Source organism: Hemitrygon akajei, chromosome 10 (assembly GCF_048418815.1).
Source record: "Hemitrygon akajei chromosome 10, sHemAka1.3, whole genome shotgun sequence".
Lineage (NCBI taxonomy): Eukaryota > Metazoa > Chordata > Chondrichthyes > Myliobatiformes > Dasyatidae > Hemitrygon > Hemitrygon akajei.
Window position 1 is genome coordinate 124,282,264 of NC_133133.1, and position 16,073 is coordinate 124,298,336.

Sequence of the window (16,073 nt, forward strand, 5' to 3'; positions counted from 1 at the left end):
GATGGAAGTAAGCTCCAGATTAATCCGGTTTTCAGATTAATTCTGACCATTTTTCTCAAATTAGTAACTCAGATTTGCTGAAGAAGAAAAGTTTGAAATGGCTTTTGTTGAGGTGCCTTACAGCAAATAGTTTGAAACATCGATTTTAGTGTTTAAATGCATACCACAGAACCAATGCAGTCATCAAAATATAATGTGCTTTCTGAACCATTTACTGCAAGGCACCACAGCATTAAAATGATTTTAATTTATTTGTAGATAATAGTTTGAATGAAATTCTCCAACAAGTTTTTGCATGAAGCATTAATATTCTTTTACTGAAAAAAGTCTGCATTTAAATTCTTTCTGCTGTTGAACTCCAGTTATCTGAAGCCCTGGGAACAGATTAAATAAAGGCAAACATTATATGTCAGGACCACTGACGAGGAGGAGTGTGCACCTGCACTCATTCCAATGTAATCTTCTCCTGATAAAACCACTCAGTGAGCTGGAGCCTGAGGCCTGGTGGTGAGGATATTTGAGGAGGTCTTTTCAGGCTCTTGTTTAGACAGTGGGCATATTCTGTAGCTGGAGTTTGATGCCAATTGACCTTTTTTCAAAGTCCTTTTTAAAAAACGCCTTAAGGGCTTTCTTCTTTTGGAAGCCGGGAGACCTCTGGAAGGAAAACAAGCAGCTTGCTGTTGATGGTAAAGGTTACCCTCAGCACTAAACTTTCTGTGGACGGCTGGCACATCCTTGTACATTGTTATTGCTCCAGTTTAATCCTCAGATTATGTCACCCCTCCATGTATTAAATAATTGGAATCATTAGACAACATACAATATGACACAGGAGAAGAATTAGGCCATTTGGCCATCAAGTCTGCTCCACCACTCAACCATAGCTGATTATGTGTGATCAGCATGAAACCACCTCCATGTCCCCCAACAGAAAGCCAATAGCCACCAGCGACCAACCCTAGAAATGTAGATGAGATACAGTCCACCAGGTCCGTGCTGGTATCAGCTGCCGATCAATGGCAGCCCCATTTACCAGCCTACCAGGCCTCGTTGATTCAGGTGCTCAGTTAAAACATCTCAGTATAAGTTGTCATTTTGCAGGCTGCCAAGTTCGGGCAAGCTGATTGTGCTCCTGTGGAGCCAGCGCTAATTTTCATTGCAACAGAAAGACGAGCATTGATCTAGTGACTCCACAGCCAGTTCAGTCTATTCCAGCCTCCAGCAGACAGGCAAGGCGAGAGTGATCACATGCATCACAGATTGAAGAGGTCAGTTATTGCCTTCCTGAAATGAGTGCAGACGTGGTAAATGCAACATGGGCTGTGCCAAGATAAGGTTCTCCTGAATTATACTTGAACAATTACCATAGTTTTGAGCACAGAGTTACATATCCTGCCGTTGAATGTCAATGAGTAGGCAGGATTGTTGTAGGAGAAGCACACACAAAACCCCATAGTGTAAATTATTGGTAATCAGAACCAAAGGGGAAAACACAAAAAGCAGGAGGAAATCAATAGGAGAGAGGGATAAACAGCTGAAATTTTGGGCTGAGACCATTCAATGACTCTGGAAAGGAAGGGGAAAGCAGCCAGAATAAGAAGTAATGGGGAGTGGAAGGAGTACAAGCTGGCAAGTGATATGTGAGACCAGGTAAGCGGGTGGGCAAGGGTGTTGAAATGAGAAACAGGGAGTAGCATGCTTTCTTCCTACTGCTTGCATCAGGAAGAAGCTACAGGCTCAGGACTTACATCACCACGTTCTGGAACGGTTGTTACCCCTCCACCCTCAGGTTCTGGAACCAAAGGGGTTAACATCACACCACTTCACTTGCCCCATCATTGAAATATTCTCATAGCCTATGGACTCTCTTTCAAAGACTCTTTATCTCATGTTCTCAATAGTTATTGCTTATTTATTTATTATTATTTCTTTTGCTTTATATTTGCACATTTTGTTGTCTTTTGCAAACTGGCTGAATGCCAGTTAGTGCAGTCTTTCACTAATTCCATTACTGTTATTACTCTACTATGGATTTATTGAGTGCGCGCAAGAAAACGGACCTCAGAGTTGTATATGGCGACATACATGTACTTTGATAATAAGTTTACTTTGAACTTTGATAGGACTTAAAGGTAAATGGCTGAAGAACAAGGAATCTGATAGGAGAGAAGAGTATGGGGAAAAGGGAAGGAAGAGGAGGACCAGGAGGAGGTGATGAGCAGGTAAAGAGAAGGGAAGGGATAAGAGTGGGGCCAGAATGGGGAATGGAAAAGAGAAAGGGGGGAAATCAAATGGAAGCAGATGAACTTTTCAGAGAGAATACAGAGACTACAGAGAGAGTGAGATTATCCTGCTGAGAGCTGGAAAACAGTAAATAGTTTGTGCCATAATGGGTAAATATAACTGTGGGGATGTTGCTGTGCACATACTACAAGTGAGATCTAATGTCCCCAGCCCAATATAAGCAACAGAGAATCTGCAGAAGCTGGAAATCCAAAGCAGCAGACACAAAATGCTGAGGAACTCAGCAGGTCAGGCAGCATCAATGGAGAGAAATGAGCAGTTGATACTTCCGGTTGAGACCCTTCATCTGGACTGGAAAGGAAGGGGCAGATGCCAGAATAAGAAGGTGCAGGAAGTGAAAGAATACAAGCTGGCAGGTGAGATCAGATGGGCAGGGAGTGTAGGAGAGGGCACGATGATGTGAGATGCTGGGATGTGATAGGTAGGTCAGTTAAAGGGCTGAAGAAAGAAGAATCTGACTGGAGAGGAGAGTGGACCATGAAATAAAACAGAGGAAGTGGACAGCCAGAGGGAAGTGATGGGCAGATGAGGAATAGAGAAGGGGTGAGAGAACCACCAGACTGAGAGAAAACAAATAGTTGAGTGTGAGGAACAAGGTGGGCATGGTTACCGGGTGTTAGAGAAGTCGATGCTCATCCCATCAGGTTGGAGGCTACCCAGATGGAATATGAGGTGTTGTTCTTTCAACCTGTGTTATGAGCTGCTTTAATCCATAGTTATGGTGTCCTGTGGAGGGGTGAGGTGGGAGGGATCCGACAAAGTTGAGGCTCTCCTTCCTGTGAGGAGTTTTGTCAGCTCCACCGTGAGTAAACTGTGGCTGGGCATCCAGCATTCTGAGGGCCACCGGGGAATTTCATCGGCTGTGGCTCCCAATCCATCAGCCAGCCACTATTGTGCAGCTCTTCAATACACCAGGGAAATGAGTCTGATTTCAGCAACAGTCAGGATTCCATGTTTTCCCAAACTATTACTCAGCATTTTTTTTTTCAAATTGATAGAGTGGACAACCAGTGCCTTATTCCCAGGCTAGCAATTTCGTGTGGATAGTCAGAGGCTTTTCCCTGGGCTGAAATGGTTGCCACAAGAGGACGCAGGTTTAAGGTGCTGGGGAGTAGGTACAGAGGAGATGTCAGGGGTAAGTTTTTTACTCAGAGTGGCGAGTGCGTGGAATGGGCTGCCAGCAACAGTGGTGGAGGGGAATATGATAGGGTCTTTTAAGAGACTTTTGGATAGGTACATGGAGCTGAGGAAAACAGAGGGCTATAGGTAAGCCGAGTAATTTCTAAGGTAGGGACATGTTCGACACAACTTTGTGGGCCAAGGGGCCTGTATTGCACTGTAGGTTTTCTATGTTTCTATAATTTTAAAGTGATTGGAAGAAAGCAGGTCAGAGAAAAATCTTTATATGGAATGGTAAGTGCACGGTTACACACTGCCATGTATGGTGGCAGAGGCAGATACATTAGGGAGATTTAAGAGACTCCTATGCACATGGATAAAAGAAAAAATGGAGGGTTATGTGGTAGAGAAGGGTTAGGTTAACCTTGGAGTAGGATAAAAGGTTGGCACAACATTGTGGGCCAAATGGCCTGTACTGTGCTGTAATATTCTGTTTTCTATCACAACCTGTATTGCAGTTGCTATATGACCAAAGTGTTGTTTTGGACATGGGCCTTGGTGACTAGTATATTTGACTCCAGCTGTTGGGACATTCACCAAGAACAACCGACCTTTTGACTACTGAGAGGGAGAGGACTTCAGCAAATGTCCCAGATCTTGACTGATATCTGTTGATCTTGCTGAGTTACTGCCGAGGATGATTTTGATTCTGATGTTTGAAGTGGGTGAATGTTTATCTTTACATATACAGAACATAAATGGGCCCTTCTGCCCACAGTATCCATGCTAAACTTTATGTTCACTCATTTCCTTTTGCTCACCTTCTTGGTATTGGTGTTTATAATTGTCACATCTACCAAGACACAGAAAAAAATTTGTCTTGCATACTGCTCATACAGATCGAAATCATTATACAGAATAAAGATAGAAGAATGAAAAATAATAACAATGTGGAATAAAGTGCAGAAAGTGCAGTGCAGTGTATGCTTCTATTTATGGGTATTAAGATGCCACTTAAACATACTGACTGCATTTGAGTTTACCTCCACCTGTGTCAGCATGATCCAATTATCAGGTAAAGAAAGAACTTTCCCCTCTGATCCCCTTTCCTCTCACCTTCAAACTCTGCTCATTTGGATTTGAATACCCTAGCATGGGAAGATTTCGATGATCTGCCCTATCTATGCCCCTCATAATACCCATTCTAATGAAAGTTGTTTGACCTGAAATTTTGAATCTATGTCTTTTTCCAGAGATGCTGCCTAACCTACTGTCTCCTTAATTATTGGTGTTACTTTATTTCAGATTTCCAGAATCTGAATTTTTCTTTTTTTGATTTTCATCTCCTATACTTCTATCAGGTCACTCTTTTGCTGCAGGAAAATCAAAAGCAGTCTCTGTAGTCTCTTCCCATAACAGAAGTTCTCCAATCCTGACAACGTCCTGGTGAATTTCCTCTGCAACCTCTCCAGTGTAACCAATGTGGAGCCAGAACTGCATACAAATTTGCTGGGGTATATCACCAAAGACTCCTGTAAACTTCTACAGATATATGGAGGAGAGCATTCTGACTGGTTGAATCACTGTCTGGTATGAAGGCTCCGATGCACAAGATTGTAAGTGAATTCAGAACATTGTAGACTCAGCCAGCTCCATCACAGGCACAAGCCTCCCCACCTCAATAAGATGACGTCCAACATTAAGGACTCTCACCATCCAGGACATGACTTCTTCTCATTACTACCATCAGGGAAGAGGTATAGCAGCCTGAAGATCCACCTCACTATTTTATGATCAGCTTTTTTCTGCCTTCCATCACATATCTGAATGGTTCATGAACATATGAACACTACCTCTCTATTCCACTTTTGCACATATAGTAGTTTGTTATGCCTGTACTGCCAAAAGACAACAAATTCCATGACATGTCAGTGAAAACAAAACTAATTCTAATTCTAAACACTGCAAGCTCAGTCTAACGTCCCAAGGCTTAGTGTTAGCATTTAAGTGAAATAATAAAATGGCTGTTCTCCTATGGGCCAGGCAATGGGAGTGCAGAGATGGCACAGAAAGTATGAAAGGAGGTTTTTATTCTATCAGTCTCCTTCGCTCATGCATTATAGCTGCGTATTATGTTACTAAAGAATAGAAGCTGCCATGGATACTTAATAGATCAAGATGCATTTGTGGAAAGAGAGCGAGAGTTATTGTTTCAGGTTGAGGACTCCTCACCAAAACTGGAAAAGAAAGTTAAGACGCTTGTTGAACTACAGGGACGTTTGTGAGGGGTATCTCTGATAGATTAAAATAGAGGTGACCAATTATTGTATTATCTGCGATTGGACAATTTGGTTCCATCAACTTTCAGTTGCTCCGCAGTTAAACCCACCTTCTCTCATTGAACTTAGCTGTTACCAAAGTAGATACGTTGTAGTAAATAACATCTATCACAGCAATACTCAAACATTAATCATGAAAAAGATGGAAAAATGATGTATCAGCAACAATATTGGACCCGGGCTTTCATTTTGGAAGATTGTGCAGCAATTCGGTTCTCCTGACATTTAGAGATGAATCATTGTTCCTATTAGCAACCTCTCTCACTTGACTCCAATTCATAGTAGTCACTTTGAAAGCCAAATCTGTGTGCTTAACTGTGGGAATGTCAATTCACAGTCTCCATTAAACGTTAACCTTCCTGTATAATGGTTTTTACAACACGACCCGTCTCTTTAATCTGTGCTTGTTTTAGGTGGCTACAATCTACCGAGATTCCAGTGTGGGAAACCTGATCAACATTGTTGTTGTCAAGTTAGTTGTGATTCACAATGAGCAAGTAAGTCAAAGCTTTTGTTAAAGTCTCTACCAGAATATTATTGTTAATGAGTGTAATCCAAAGGTTTACGTAGATGTAATGTGGATTATTTAGAAATTGGTACAAAAAGATACCCAGACTTAAATGTGCGATATATTCTTCGGTCAACTTTTGGTTGGTGTGCGTTAATGGGCATCTGGGGCCCATTGCACTATTTTTTCAGATTTGTGAACAGGACATTCCCCTGAATTCATACAAAATTTGTTGTGATGGTGATTCCACAGCAGTCAAGGGGGTCAGGAATTCCTGGACTCAACCCAGCAGTCAGGGCTTGTTGTGTTTCTGAGCTACTACACCCATTAGATTCACGCAGTGTTGTAATATATATTCTAAATGCAGCTGATTTGTCTGTTTGCCACACCTTACATGTCAAAGTTTAGAGTGATAGTACTCATAATCTTTACAGGATCATTCGTACCTGAGCTCCTTGTGCCCATAAAGGCCAACATTAACCAATCTTGCTGTTTTTATTTGTTTATCTATTTTCTATCTTCTATCTATTTGGAGTTACTGTGAGGAACAGGTCTTGCCAGCCCAATGAGCTGTGCCACCCAGCAGCCTACCTATTGACCCCGAGCCTAATCACAGGACAAGTTACAACACCAATTAACCTACTATGTGGTATGTCTTTGGAATATGGGAGGAAACCGGAGTGCCCGGAGGAAACCCACGTGCACACAGGAGAACATCCAACTTTTACAGAGGACACCGGAATTGAACTCTGAACTCCAATGCCCTGAGCTGGAACAGCATCGGGCTAACTGCTCGATTCTATGGCACCCTACTCCCACTCCCAAGTATCTTTTGATTCATATCTCTCTGTGCCTTCACAAGTCTAGCTATTTATTAAATTATAAGAGTAGCAACAGCAAGTTCCATCTGTTCCCAAATGTTGTCCGTCATTCAGCATACATGTCCTATCCTTATGAGTCCTCTCATAAAGGATCAAAGATCAAGAATCAACTTTATTCACCAGATGCTGTGTTTTACATTATCTCTGGGATATTGGTCAGGCATGACATACGAAACAAAACAACATTAACATTCAACAATTATAAAGGTTAGAGAATTACATAAGAATAAAGTTAAAGGTAAAGTATGAATGTGGCATAAAATATTCATAAATACATAAATACCAGCACGTAAAGAGCAATATAAAAATGTTTTAAAGTATGACAGGGTCATGGAGCAACGGGGGTAATAGATAAAGGGGTGTGAGGCTAACTAGAATGGTTCAAGAACAGAGGACTTCAAAATTCCTCTGTACTGCAACTCTTCATAGGGTCCTTCCATTCACTGTGAAAGTCCTACCTTGATAGCACTTTCCAAAATGTGACACTTCACACTCAGATAAAATATTAAGATCCATTGCATCTTAATATTCTGGTTCAACCTACCACGAGGGACCATGTCAAAAGCCTTAGTAAAATACATGTGGCCAACATCCACAGCTCTACCTTCATCAATCACTTTTGTCACCTCCTCAGAAAACTCAATTAAGTTAGTAAGATGTGAATTGTCCTGCACAAAGGTATCTCTCAGAATGCTGTCCAGCAGCATTAGTACCATTGATGTGCCACTTTCAACCTATAATTTTCTACTATAATTGCTGTTTATTTCACTGGTTGCTCTCCAGTCCTCTGGGACATTTCCTGTTGCTATTGAGGAAGCAATGATCTTGGTTATGGCCCAGCAATCTCCATCCTATTATTTATTTATTGAGATACAGATCAGAACAGACCCTTCCTGCCCTTTGAGGGGCACTGCCAATTTCAACCCTAGCCTAATCACTGGGCAATCTACAATGACCAACTAACCTACTAACTGGTACGTTTTTGGACCGTAGGAGGAAACTGGAATACCTGGAGAAAACTCACGCATTCCATGAGGTGGATGTTCAGATTCCTTACAGATGACATCAAAATTGAACTCTGAACTCTGAGCTGTAATAGGGTTAGGGTTAGGGTGCTTGCCTCTTTCAATAATCTAGGATATATCCCATCAGGGCCTAAGGTCTTATCCACCTCATGCTCTTCAAATGTGTCTGCACCAGCTCTTTTCTCTTTCTTGGTCTTAGTATTGCAATAGCACATTATCACACTGCATATTGATCTTTTTGTCCTCCATGTCCTCCTAGGTGAATACCGATGCAAAGTATCCGCCCACAATTCCTGACTCAAAGCATAAATTCATTTCTTTATCCTTGGGTAGTCCTACTATCTCCCGAGTTGTACTCTTGTTTTCCATGTGGATGTAAAATTCCTTCAGATTCTCTTTAATCATACTTGACAAAGGACATTTTGTGGACCCTTTTGCCCTTTGCAATCCCATCTTTCCTGCTACCCTTAAGTTCTTCAAGTGCCCATTTGATTTTCACTAGGATGTTCTACTGTGAATGTTGCAAGAAAATATATTTCTAGGTAGTATATGGTGACATATACATAATTGGATAATAAATTTATTTTCAATATTGAGCTTTGAACTTTGAAGTGTTGGTATTTGACATGTGAATTGGGAGGTAGAGACCAAGAACTGCCTGATCCAGCTGAAGTGAGGACAAAGGTCCCCAGACAAATAGATTTTTGGCCCCAAATGCTAACTCTCCATGTGAATTGCTGCAGAAATTTTATGTATTATTCAAACGGGAAAAATAAAACCCTGCTCCACACTTTTAATGCCTTTTTTCCCCTTGCTTATTCAGGAAGGCCCATCCATCAGTTTTAACGCAGCTACAACGCTTCATAACTTCTGTGTGTGGCAGCAGACTCAGAACACCTTGGATGATAATCACCCGTTTCACCACGATACTGCAGTCCTAATGACCAGGTAACTGTGGCACAATAGAGCCATCATCTTTCAGAGCATTGCTTTCCAGACATAGAACATAAAACGTTACAGTTCAGTACAGGCCCTTCAGTCCACTACGTTGTGCCAACCTTTTAATCTACTCTAAGATCAATTTAACCATTCCTTCCTATAACGCCCTCTATTTATCCTATCACCAAAGTGCCTATTTAAGAGTTTCTTAAATGTCCCTGCTGTATCTACCACTATCCCCACCCCTGGTAGGACATTCCACATACCCACCAATCTCTGTCTAAAACAAAAACTTACCTCTGACATACCCCCTTTACTTTCATCCAATCACCTTAAAATTATGCCCACTGATATCAGCTATATCTGCCCTGGGAAAAAAATCTCTCTTTAACCACTCAATCTGGGCCTCTTATCATCAAACTACTCTATCAAGTCACCTCCCACCTCCCATTCTCCAAAGAAAAAAGATCAAGCTCACGCAGCCTATCCTCATAACACATTCCCTCTAGACCAGGCAGCATCCTGGTAAATTTCCTCTGCACCCTCTCTAAAGCTTCCAGAATCTTCCTGCAATAAGGTGACCTTTAGAGAGAAAATCCATACTATTCTAAATTGTTATATCAATTTTTATGTGACAGTTTCTAAGATTAGCACATCATAATATACATATATTTGGTAAATATATTGTGTATCAGTGCATAAAATAGGGAAGGTTTCTCCAATGGATAGAATTTCCCTTGGAATATCTAGTTTAATGCATGGGCTGAGTACTGTTAACCTAAAGGTAATGATCGGTGTCATCAATTGATTGTGGGGAACGACCTGGAGAACTAACACTGCAGTTGGAAGCAAATGTTGCTTCTCAAATATCAACTAGCAGTGAGAATCCAGATTAACCATAGCGTAATATTCATGTATCCAACTTAAGTTCTGGACATGCTGGATTCCAAATTAGGGCAACTCTGACAAGAGGGGAAGAAGTCTTTCTTCACCTGTCTGTGACTTGGACACCTGCCCTACGAACTTCTGGTTCCAGTCACTTCCCAGTCCAGATCACTCCTAGTTCTTAATAAAGGTTGATGAATGTATTGTTCGCTAACTTTACCCTCCACTAATGCTGTACTTCAATTTCCTCTGTCGGGACTGAACAGATTTTCAATCTGCATTAAAAATTCTTACTTAGTTTAATTTGTTTGATTTTAGGGAAGACATTTGTAGAGCTAGAAACAAGTGTGATACTTTGGGTAAGTGAAACAGACCAACTTTCACAGCTAACTATGCAGAATGGGCATACTGTACATGATTCATGCTGTTGAGACGTAGAATGTAATGAGATTCAAATTATTCATTATTGTTTCAGCATAAAACCATTGATCTGACCTTGCTTACTTGGAACTGTAGAACAACACACTGCGATGCACTTCTGATGAAAGGGTTGGATGTTTCACCAAATTGCTCGCCTGAATGTTATCTGAAACTTTGATTGTTTTATTACAATGATTTGCCTTCAGTGTGCTTTCTCTTAATGGTGTTCAACAATATGTCTGAGTATCTCTGTGATCACAGAGTGTAAATTTTGAGACATCGTCAAATGCCCCATTTCAAATGAATTGCAGGGTTTTTGATCTTATCTATGCAGAAAGCATTCTTGCTTGATTTCACACTTGACTCTTCCTTTACCTGTTCATCTCTGCAGTTTTGGCACCTCTCTGTAGCTATTCCTCTCTCCATTTCTCTCTGCCTCTATCTCTGTCACTCTCTCTCAAATAGACACACAGACACATCCACATACAGTATACACTCGTAGACACATACACATACATCATTTTTTTCTGAGTTGAAGAATATAAATTTGAAATAACAGGATTATCCAGTCTGCAGATACCTTGAATGTTTAAAATTATTCCATTATCAACTATTTTGTGTTACATTATGCTAGATAATGGAATTGTGTTGGAGTGATAGTTGTTTATGAACCTACATACGGATCACACCTCGCAGGAGCAATAAATTTAGCTGAACCTCTTCTGTACACCTTACATAATACTATGTTCTATATACAGTGTGAGAAAAATTAAAAACTAAAGGCTAGATATCAGAAATTAAGACAATAACAGGGTCTATCACAGGCTTGTAATTAGTTAACAAATACATTATATCTGAAGAAGTGGACTGAGGACTGGATAACATGAATGTTGATGTCCTTAACTTCCAGTAATTAATTCCCCCTCCCCCTTCTCTCTTCTGTTCTCCATTCTGATTACTCTCTCACCCCTTGTCTTCTCCTCACCTCATCATCACTCCACTCTGGTTCTCCTCCTTCCTTTTTTTCCATGCTGCACTGTCAACATTATCAGATTCCTTCTTCTTCAGATCTTTACCTCATCCACCTATCACCCCCCAGCTTGTTACTCCATTGTCCCTCTCCCGCCCACCCACCTTCCCCCTCACCTGCTGGCTTGTACTCCCCCTCCCCCACCTTCTAATTCTGTATTTTTCCATCTTTCTTTCCATTTCTGATGAAGGGTCTTAGCCCTTATTCCCCTCCAAAGATGCTGCCTAACCTGCTGAGTTCCTCCAAAATGTGTGTGTTGCTAAAGATTTCCCGGATCTGCAGAATATCTGATGTTTTTAATGGACTGGAGAGTTTAGATTGTAGTCACAGTATGTGCTCAGCAGCATCATCCCTGAGGTTGTATGGCATAATTATGGCACAGATTATTTGGTGTTTTCCAGCTTCCAGTATAACAATGTCATTCCTTCTGTAGTACTCCAACTGTAGAACTCTCTGGCAAGTTCATCTGTACCCACTTGATTCCATTTACCATTCGGCTGCACTCTGGGGGTGGGGGGGATGTACAGCAGACTATTAACTATTCAACAATTCAGATTTATTGATTACATGCACTTAAATACATATAGTGAAATGTGCTGTTCGCCTTGAACTAAGGATGAGCTGGGGCAACTCACAAGTGTTGTCACTGATTCCACCATCAATATTGCATGCTCACAGTTTTGAACACAGAAAAACACAAGCAGAAGAAATAAAAACAATAGAACAAAACAAGCCTGGAACATCAAAACAAGCCCCTTTCTCACCTTCTCAGCCTTTCACACACAGACCTCCAACCCCACGACAGACTGCTTCCAAGCCTCTAGTCCTTGGTCCCAATCTCTCAAACTCACAGGCTTCGGGTCTCCAACCTTCAGTCTCTCCTGGACTCCCAGATCTGTAAACATCAGACCTTCATCCTCCAGTTACTGGCCTGGACTTGCATTCTACTTTTGGACTCACCAACTTTACTCTTTGATGTTTCAGGTTTTTTACCTCAGGACTTGCCAAGCTCTGGACTTTGTCCTTCAGCTTTGCCCTGTGGACTTTCTTGACTTCGGGGTATTGACCCCAGGACTCGTGGACCCTCTTGCTTTAATATAATACAAGGCTTTAGGATTCTCTTTGTTCTTGACAGTGTCATCACATTTGCCCACCTAATCTTTTTCTCTTCAGCAACCAAGAGTCAGTGTGGGTGGAAGTCAGAAACAGGAAGGGAGCAATCAGTGTATTACTAAGTATTCTATAGACTCACCCAATAGCAAAAGACACTCTGGAACATATCAGGAGGCAGATTTAAGAATGATGCATAAATAACAGGATTGTTATCATGGGTGAATTCAACTTCACAAATATTTTTTGGCAAAGGGTTTCGATGAGGCAGACTTATTAGGTGTATTGAAGAAGGATTTCTGACCCAGTACTGTATGTGGATAGGCTAACTAGATGAAAGTCCATACTGGATCTAGAGCTGGGTAATAAACCTGGTCAGGTGACAGTCCTCTTGATGGGTGACCTTTGGCATGGACAGGAGCAAAGAGTGTGGGAAAGTATTTAGTTTGGAGATGGCGAACTATGATGCTATTAGGCAGTGTCTTGGGAACGTAAATGTACAGCAGAAAAGCGGAGGCTGTTTAGGGAGCACTTGCATTGGCGATCCGGAAAGGTTTTTCTCATTAAGGTAGAGAAAGGATGGTTATGGGTAAGACCCATGAATGACAAGTGAAGCTGACTATTCATATAAGAGGAAGAAGGAAGTATACTTAAGGTTAAAGAAGCAAGGATCAGACAGGTATCTTGAGAGTTATAAGAAGGGACTTAGGAGAGTAGAAGGGGGCACGGAGAGTAGGATTAAGGAAAAACCCGAGGCATTCTACAATTTAATGAGGAACAGAAGAGTGAGGAAGTGGAAGAGTGATTAGTAAGTTTGCAGATAACACAAATGTTCGTGACATTGTGGACAGTGTAGAAGTTTGTTGCAGGTTACAACAGGGCACTGCCAGGATACAGAGCTGTGCTGAGAAATGGCAGATGGTGTTCAACCCAGAAGAGTATGAAGTGATGCACCTTGGAAGGTTGATCTTTGAGGTAGGTACAAGGATTCTTATCAGTGTGGAGGAACAAAGGGATCTTGGGGATCCACATCCATCGATCCCTCAAGGTTGCCAGCTAAGTTTATAGGGTGGTTAAGAAGGTGTATGGAGTGTTGTCTTTCATTAGATAGGGGTTAGAGTTCAAGAGCCACGAGGTAATGTTGCAGCTGTATAAAATTGTGTTTAGACCACACTTAGAATATTGTGTTCAGTTCTGATCGTGTATTGTAGGAAGATTTGGAAGCTTTATAGAGGGTGCAGAGGAGATTTGCCAGGATGATGTGTGGATTAGTGAGCGGGTCTTACAAGGAAAGTTTGTGAAAGCCAGGGCTTTTCTTTTTGGAGCAATAGGAGGTGATATAATAAAGATGTACAAGATGGTAAGAGACATTGATAGAGTGAACACCCTGCACTTTTACTCCAGTAGCAGTGGTTAATATGAGAGGACATTCTACTAAGGTGATTGGACGAAAGTATAAGGGAGAATGTCAGGAGTAAGTTTTTTCACATAGAGTGGCAGGCGTGTGGAGCACACTGCAATAGATTGTGGTACAGACAGGGATAGATAGACACATGGATGGGAAAAAAATGGAGGCCTATGTAAGATAGAAGGGTCAGACTGATCATAGAGTTGTTTGGCCCATTAGTCTACTAGAACATATGGGCCAATGGGCCTGTACTGTGCTGTAATGATTTACGTTAACCCACCCTAAACTCCAATGTCCTTACACTTACCTTCCTCCGTAATCCTTTGCATTCCTTTAACCTTCTGGACACTCTCCATTCCTCTGACCATTTCCCCATTCCCTCTTCACAGGCTAGTTTGTGGAAACAAGGTTGATCCTGAAACATTTTGTGAATTCACCATGTAGATGAATCTGCTGAAATCAGTTCAGCTGTATGCATAATCACCATCAGAATGACGGAAATATCTAGGAACCTTGTGGTCTATCGTTGCAAATGAAAGGAGTTTGGTTAGCAGTGCCATTGCAGAGGGAGTAAATTGTTAAATTTACACCACGAGGGAGATACCAGAAATGGTCAGGAAACTAGAGAGTGAGGAGAAAATGGCAAACAAAATTCCCTTTCCAGTTAGTAGATAGATAGTCCATTCTGTAATCCCCTTGCTGCTTGTTCATTTACTATTACTGTATTGAAGGAATGTCTGTGGCTATGTTTCTACCCAGTGTTTTTACATAAATTGTCCTGACTCCAGAAAACCACTTCACTTTGCTCTCTGTGATCTTCTTTGATGTTTCTCTCTGACTTGCTGAAGCATCAATGCTGAGTGTATGTTGATCATCCATGGTGCATGATTATCAGGACCAGGACTATTTCACGGGGAATCAATCACTTCTACCCAGCAACAACTACTTTATTTGTAGTGGTTAATTTCTGTCCCTATTTTCTTCAGTCAGAATGCACATGGATTGAATTTCTTTGTAGTATTTGAATTCCTTGACTGCTGTTCTTAGCTCCATGAAATCTGGGATTTTCACTTTCACTCTGGAGACACAAGAGAAGGCAAAGTCGACCAAAAAAAAAACAAACTACAGGCGGAACTCAATGGGTTGGCAGCATCTGCAAAAGCAAAGAAATGGTTGACATTTTGTATTGTGACCCTGCATCAGGACTGAGAGCCACGTGCTCAGGTAGACAGGAAAAAGAGCAAGTTGAGGAGAGGGTGATGGTGCAGAAGTGAAGTGGACAAGGTTGGTTAGTAGAGAAAGGGGAGGAGAAGGAAGGGTGAGGATGGGGGAACCATGTGGGGGGAGGGTAACAGTGAGGCAGGAAACAGTGAAGATGGGAAGACAGTGAGGAAGGAGGTTACAGTTGGGAAATTGAGGAGGGGGAGTGGTGAGGAGGGGGGTCATTGAGGATGAGGGTGGAATGGTGAGGATGGGGACAGCGAGGGGGTAATGGTGATGAGGTGGTGAATTGTGAAGAAGGGAGACACAGTGAAAATGGAGGGGATGTGAGAAGTGATTGGGGTGTGGTGTTGAGGGAGTGAGCTGTGAAGAACAGGGGAACGGTGAGGACGGGGTTGGGGAGGGGAGGAATGTTGACCATGAAACCATAAGATATAATGCAGAATAAGGCCACCTGGCTCATCGAGTCTGCTCTGCCCTTTCAACATGGCTGATCCATTTCCCTTTCTGCCCCAATCTGCTGCTTTATCCCCGTATTCCTTCACACTTTGACTAATCAAGAATCTGTCAAAATCTGCCTTAAATCTACCCAGTGACTTGGACTCCACGGCAGAATATGGTAATGAATTCTACAGATTCACCGCTCTTTGGTTAAAAAAAAAATCCTCCTTACCTCCATTCAAATGGACATCCCTCAATTCTGAGACTGTGTCTTCTGGTCTTGGACACCCCCACCGTAGGAAACATCGTCTCCACGTTCACTCTATCAGGGACTTTCAGCATCCGATAGGTGTCAATGAGATCCCTCATTCTTCTGAATTCCAGTGAGCACAGGCCCCGAGCTATACCTCATATGATAAGCCTTTCAATCCTGGAAAAATTTT

General features: G+C 41.8%; 1 protein-coding gene across 2 annotated transcripts in view; it reads left to right on the forward strand.

Annotated features, from left to right (window-relative positions):
- LOC140734642 (A disintegrin and metalloproteinase with thrombospondin motifs 20-like) overlaps positions 1 to 16,073 on the forward strand; it is a 536,409-nt gene that overhangs the window by 194,514 nt on the left and 325,822 nt on the right. Inside the window, exons 5-7 of one of the 2 annotated variants that reach the window (XM_073058884.1) lie at positions 6,176 to 6,259; positions 9,000 to 9,124; positions 10,319 to 10,359. In XM_073058884.1, the coding sequence (XP_072914985.1) occupies positions 6,176 to 6,259; positions 9,000 to 9,124; positions 10,319 to 10,359 (250 nt within the window). Of the gene's footprint in view, positions 1 to 6,175; positions 6,260 to 8,999; positions 9,125 to 10,318; positions 10,360 to 16,073 lie in introns of those variants that run through there. The other variant, XM_073058885.1, reaches the window with a different exon arrangement.